This window comes from Eutrigla gurnardus (genome assembly GCF_963514095.1).
Source record: "Eutrigla gurnardus genome assembly, contig: SCAFFOLD_87, whole genome shotgun sequence".
Lineage (NCBI taxonomy): Eukaryota > Metazoa > Chordata > Actinopteri > Perciformes > Triglidae > Eutrigla > Eutrigla gurnardus.
In genome coordinates this window covers 87291-93267 of record NW_028155318.1, presented here as the reverse complement: position 1 = coordinate 93267, position 5977 = coordinate 87291, and the positions used below count along the sequence as shown (strand labels likewise).

The 5977-nt window shown below is 47.4% G+C and overlaps 1 protein-coding gene across 1 annotated transcript; it reads right to left on the bottom strand.

Moving 5' to 3' along the window:
• Positions 1-1705: 1705 nt before the first annotated feature.
• Positions 1706-4867, bottom strand: LOC311010348 (voltage-gated potassium channel regulatory subunit KCNG3-like). The gene is made up of 2 exons (XM_084040870.1): positions 4278-4867; positions 1706-2756 (listed from the first exon to the last, which is right to left on the bottom strand). The coding sequence occupies exons 1-2, from the start codon at positions 4850-4852 to the stop codon at positions 2111-2113; spliced, it is 1221 nt and encodes a 406-aa protein (XP_083896996.1). The 5' UTR covers positions 4853-4867; the 3' UTR covers positions 1706-2110.
• Between the last annotated feature and the right edge of the window lie 1110 nt (positions 4868-5977).

Here is a 5977-nt window from a genome sequence, read left to right as displayed (position 1 = left end):
CTCTACATGTCGGCCCCGTGATAGACTGGTTACCTGTCTGTCTCTACATGTCTCCCTGTGATAGACTGGTTACCTGTCTGTCTCTACATGTCTCCCTGTGATAGACTGGTTACCTGTCTGTCTCTACATGTCCCCCTGTGATAGACTGGTTACCTGTCGGTCTCTACATGTCTCCCTGTGATAGACTGGTTACCTGTCTGTCTCCACATGTCTCCATGTGATAGATTGGTTACCTGTCTGTCTCTACATGTCAGCCCTGTGATAGACTGGTTACCTGTCTGTCTCTACATGTCTCCCTGTGATAGACTGGTCACCTGTCTGTCTCTACATGTCTCCCTGTGATAGACTGGTTACCTGTCTGTCTCTACATGTCTCCCTGTGATAGACTGGTTACCTGTCTGTCTCTACATGTCAGCCCTGTGATAGACTGGTTACCTGTCTGTCTCTACATGTCTCCCTGTGATAGACTGGTTACCTGTCTGTCTCTACATGTCTCCCTGTGATAGACTGGTTACCTGTCTGTCTCTACATGTCAGCCCTGTGATAGACTGGTTACCTGTCTGTCTCTACATGTCTCCCTGTGATAGACTGGTTACCTGTCTGTCCCTACATGTCAGCCCTGTGATAGACTGGTTACCTGTCTGTCTCTACATGTCTCCCTGTGATAGACTGGTTACCTGTCTGTCTCTACATGTCTCCCTGTGATAGACTGGTTACCTGTCTGTCCCTACATGTCAGCCCTGTGATAGACTGGTTACCTGTCTGTCCCTACATGTCTCCCTGTGATAGACTGGTCACCTGTCTGTCTCTACATGTCAGCCCTGTGATAGACTGGTTGCCTGTCTGTCTCTACATGTCTCCCTGTGATAGACTGGTTACCTGTCCAGGTGAACCCTGCCTTCGCCCAATGACAGCTGGGATCGGCTCCAGCCCCCCCGCGACCCTGAATACAGGATAAGAGGTAGACGATGGATGGATGGATAGATGTCTTATAACCACCACAGCAACATTAAAGCAATGCAAATTGTCTGCAGGACAGACGGCACTCATAAGAGAATATATGATATGAATATATGAGCAGATAATATATACTAATTTAGATCGCTGGAGCTTAAATATTGTCATACAGCCATAAGAATACATATAAACAACACATTCATGTAGTTCATTATAATCAGTGCTATGGTGATATTAAAAATCAAACTCTCTGATCTTAATGATGTAACAGGCGACTTACATCAAAGTGATGAAACATGTTTGAGTGTTAAATGTTAGAGTCTCTCGTACTTCTTAAATCTGCCACATTTCACACCAACGAAGAATAAGTGTCTTCAGTGAGAATATTCACACTTTTGCTGTTCTGACATTCAAAACCAAATGTTTCCAACATTTTGACTTCGTCTCTCTGCTGTTGCCGTGGAAACCGTGGAAGGTGTCCACAACGGGTAGTTTCACCCTCGACATCAAGAACAGAGTCCATAGGGCTCACTAGCCCCATTTGATCCGTACAAGGCCTTGGTATGATTGCCCCCCTCCCCATTCCCTCGTCGGTTTGCACTCACACTGCTCCGAGAACAAGCGGTCTGAGTACCAAGCGGTCTGAGTCCGATTCCCTGTTGTACATGCGTCATCATGTCGTAATACGACACATGCATGGCTTTACATAGTTTTCAAGAAGTTTTCATGAAACTTTACTACCATGAGTCTGAAGCCCAAGTCCGACCCAGAATGCATCTGTGTCTTACACTCATCAACAGTATTTCAGTCATAAGCCAGCCACACCAACCGCAACACTGAGAGATAATGAGTGGGACGTTGTGTACCCGTGCAACACACGTGCGTTTCCCTCTGAGGTGCGTTTACACACTAATCCACGTCTAACAGTGATCAGCTGATGATCAGTTTAAACCATCGAATCAACTAAAACAAGTCATAATGTTGTGAACATGTGACTGTTTCTTAGGGGTCGGCATCTGAAGGTTGTTGGTGTAGAAATAGAGTTTATCAACTATGTTGTGGTCACGTCAGCATTGGTTGTTGCGTTGTTCGTTGCTCATTGTGTTGCTGGTTGCTCGTTGTGTTGCTGGTTGCTCGTTGTGTTGCTGGTGCCTCAGTTGATGAACTCTGCTGACGGACTACGGTAGCAGTGGGCCGAGCGGACTTTGAGCTCGTGGTAACACTGGATGAAGCTGTGGTAGATGAAGGTGATGGGCAGGGCCAGCAGCACAATGCCGCTCACCACGCAGACACCACCCAGCACGCGGCCCGCCACCGTCACCGGGTACATGTCCCCATATCCCACCGTCGTCATGGAGATGATAACCCACCAGCAGGCGGCGGGGATGCTGGCATAGTCTTGGTTTCCGGCTTCCAGGTCCAGGCCGTGCTCCAGCAGCTGAGCCAGTGCGCTGAAAATCGCCATAGCAACGCAGATGAAGACAAGCAGCATCATCATCTCACGATAGCAGCGCCGCAGAGTCAGGCCGAGTGTCTGCAGGCCCAGGAAGTGACGCGCCAGTTTTATCACCCAGAAGATCCTCATGATGCGTAGGACGCGCAGCGTGACACCGGCCCGCTGCAGCTGGGAGTTCTCCCCTGTCAGGATCGTCATGGTAACAGAGATGTAGTATGGCGTGATGGCCAGCATGTCGATTATGTTCAGAGGACGAAGGACAAACTCCCATTTATCCCGCGACACGAGGAAACGGACGATGCACTCTGCTGTGAACCAACCGATACACACCGCCTCAATGATGCTGCAACCAACCAATCAGAGAGGGGAGAGAGAGAGGGGGACCAATCAGAGAGGGGAGAGAGAGGGGGGGACCAATCAGAGAGGGGAGACTAAATGTAACGTTAGGCTCGTTGGAGATGAGCCAGGCCTGTGCAGAATCGATCGCCAGCGTTCGCCGCACAATGCATGCTGGGTAGTTTTGTGTCCGACTTGCTCTGACGTCATGAACACGTGGGCAACGATAATCTCACGAGATCAAGGCGGTCGCAGTTTTTATAGCCAGGTGCCGCAGTTGCTCTCAACTGACTGCAAGACCCGGGGCATGATGGGAAACGCCTGGCTCTGGCATTATTTTATACTTTATATTTTTATACTTATTTTACGCTTTCTTTCCTGACTGTATTATAAAGCAACTGCAGCTTTACAATTTCCCGAGGGGTTACTAAAGTATTCTGATTCTGATTTATGAACAAATATAAATAAATGCGAATGTGGTCGCAAACTACAGATAGCCTACAGATCGCCTCGAACAGGATGTAACATTTTCTATGACTTCCTGTCAAATTTTCGAAGGCCGATGGAAACTGTCCCACTGGAACGTAGCTTTTAGGCCCCGCCTCCTGCTGCTCCGCCTGCTCTCGTCTACTTTCCAGGTGAGGCGCAGTTCATCTCAAATGAGCCTAGCGATGCAGCTGAACAAGATGGTCATATCCGAGAGAAGAAACTGTACTGTGTGTCTGGTATGGGGACTGTTTGTTCAACATGGCATCATGACTTTTCATAAATATACACGCCACTTCCTGTGGCGTGTTATCTGTACGCAATCCAAGTATGTGTACGTTCTGAGTGAAACGACCCATCACATCCGCATGTATGTAAACGCCCTTTAGGGTTAGGGTTAGGGTTCGGCTTTGATAAACACACCAAAAGGCGATTGTGTGTAGTGATAACACGCCATAATGGCATACGAGTTGGCGTGTCATACATGGTTCATGAGATCAGTCTGGTTTGTTATGGGAACTGTCTCTTATAGGAACGGTTTGGTTTGGGAACTGTCTGGTATGGGAACTGTTTGGAGACAATTTCTTGATTATCCATTAATTGTAATGAAACCACAGCTCACTCAATAGTTTAGTTTGATTTCCAGCTGTGGTAAACCTAGTTATTAAATCTCACCTTTTAATTAATTGACCTGCTTTTCTACATGTGGGTCTCTTTGTATTCCACATTCGTATCACCATCATTACAGATGTAAAGAAAATGTAAAATTCATACTAAAGTACTTATTTGACTTGAAATTAAAGGTTTTTGTCACTAAATTGGGACCATGTGAATAGTAGAATACTGTGAAATAGTTTCAACTGAATGGTATCGTAGTATTGATCTGGATCAAAGTGTGACATACTTAACTGTATTGTTTTCTTATGGTTCCGCATACTGCATTGTTTTAAGAGGGACAGATGGACTCCCATAGTAGAGGTCTAAGATATGTTTTATAGCTATACACAGTCTATGTCCTCAGGTGGTCTTGGATGTGTCATACCTGTGCTGATCCAGGGTCTCAGTGGTCTTCCAGTCTGGTAGGGTGCTGGCACACAGCATCACCATGGAGATGACCACGAAAAGCATGGAAACAGAGGCGAGGACCTGTGCCAGCAGTGAGGACGTGGGCTCCTCGAACATCCTCCTTATCATCTCCAGCCAGGGGCTCCGGGGCTCTTCTGGGCCCCGCGGTTCCTCTTCAGGGAAGAAGTGGACGAAATAGTCGGACATGCGGTCATCGAGGCGCCGCTGGCAGCAGGGCTGCAGGTCAGAGCTCTCCAGACCCCAGTACAGCATCTCGTTATAGAAGGACAGCTCGCACATGTGCGGCACAAAGCGCAGCTTGCCATGCTGCAGGTACAGCATGATGAAGCTGAAGGCCTCCGAGTGCCGGTCGAAAAAAAACTCGTTCCTTTCGCTGTCGTAGTCGTCGCAGAGCTCCAGCAGCTCGCTCTCAGACCCGCAGCTATGCAGCCGGCTAAGTCTGCTGAGAGGGAGCTGCTTCATCAGCTGAACTGGCAAGGAAAACCTGCTACCGCCGACGTTCAGGGTGCAAAGTCTGCTTCTGAACTTCATCTTCTGTTAAAAATCACAGAAAACACAGAAAGCCTCCAGACTCTTGTGATGACATCACAGACGGTTTCTTCTCCGTTGAAACAACATCGTTGTTAAAAGCTGAATGCATTGAACGTTCTCGTCTTCGGTCTCTTCGTCTCCAACAGATCTCTTCTGTCTTCGGTAGCCTACGACAATGTTGAGTGTTCTCTCACTGATCTCAGCCCTCCGTGTTCACCATTAAACACACTGTTTACACTAATGAACTGACCCAGAATCAGCTAGGATTCAAAAACACAGATTTCAGTGTGGAACATGAAGCACTTCCTCTCCTGTTGAATCAAATGAATCTCTCCTGTTGAATCAAATGGATCTCTCCTGTTGAATCAAATGAATCTCTCCTGTTAAATCAAATGAATCTCTCCTGTTGAATCAAATGAATCTCTCCTGTTAAATCAAATGAATCTCTCCTGTTGAATCAAATGAATCTCTCCTGTTAAATCAAATGAATCTCTCCTGTTGAATCAAATGGATCCTGTTTGACGTTTGTTTGACGTTGTTGAATCAGAGACTGAAGAACAGCAGCAGTAGAAGGACACCCTCCTCCTCTTCACGGTCCTCCTCCTCCTCTTCACAGTCCTCCTCCTTCCTCCTTCCTCCTCCTCCGCCCGCCTCCTCCTCTTCATGGTCCTCCCCTCCTCCTCTTCACGGTCCTGTCCTCTGAGGAGGAGGAGCTTACAGTGAGGAGGTGATCTTGAGGAGGTTATGATGAGGAGGGGATATTGAGGAGGTGAGGTATTTAGGAGATTAAGGTGAGGAGGTGGCTCCCTCTGCTGAATTTAGTAGATATTAACTCACAGTATTAACTAGTACATATGAACTAGTAGATATTAACTGACAGCGTTAACTAGCAGATATTAACTAAGATATTAACTGACAACGTTAACTAGTAGATATGAACTAGTAGATAGTAACTGATATATGAATAATATTAATCTTTTGATGAATATAATATCAACCTGACCGCCGGGCAGCGCTGCAGATCACCAGTAGAAACCAGACGAAACCTGACCCTCCTCCCCAGTCCTCCTCCTCCCAGTCCCCCATTTCCGCCCCCCGCCCCTCCTCCGGGGGAAGCGCGCGCTG

What these genes read in the sequence shown, in the direction of transcription:
- LOC311010348 (XM_084040870.1), bottom strand. Translation starts at nt 4,852, where the DNA reads ATGAAGTTCAGAAGCAGACTTTGCACCCTGAACGTCGGCGGTAGCAGG. An exon ending in GAGACCCTGGATCAGCACAG is followed by an intron (nt 2,757 to 4,277) that starts GTATGACACATC and finishes GGTTGGTTGCAG; the next exon opens with CATCATTGAGGCGGTGTGTA.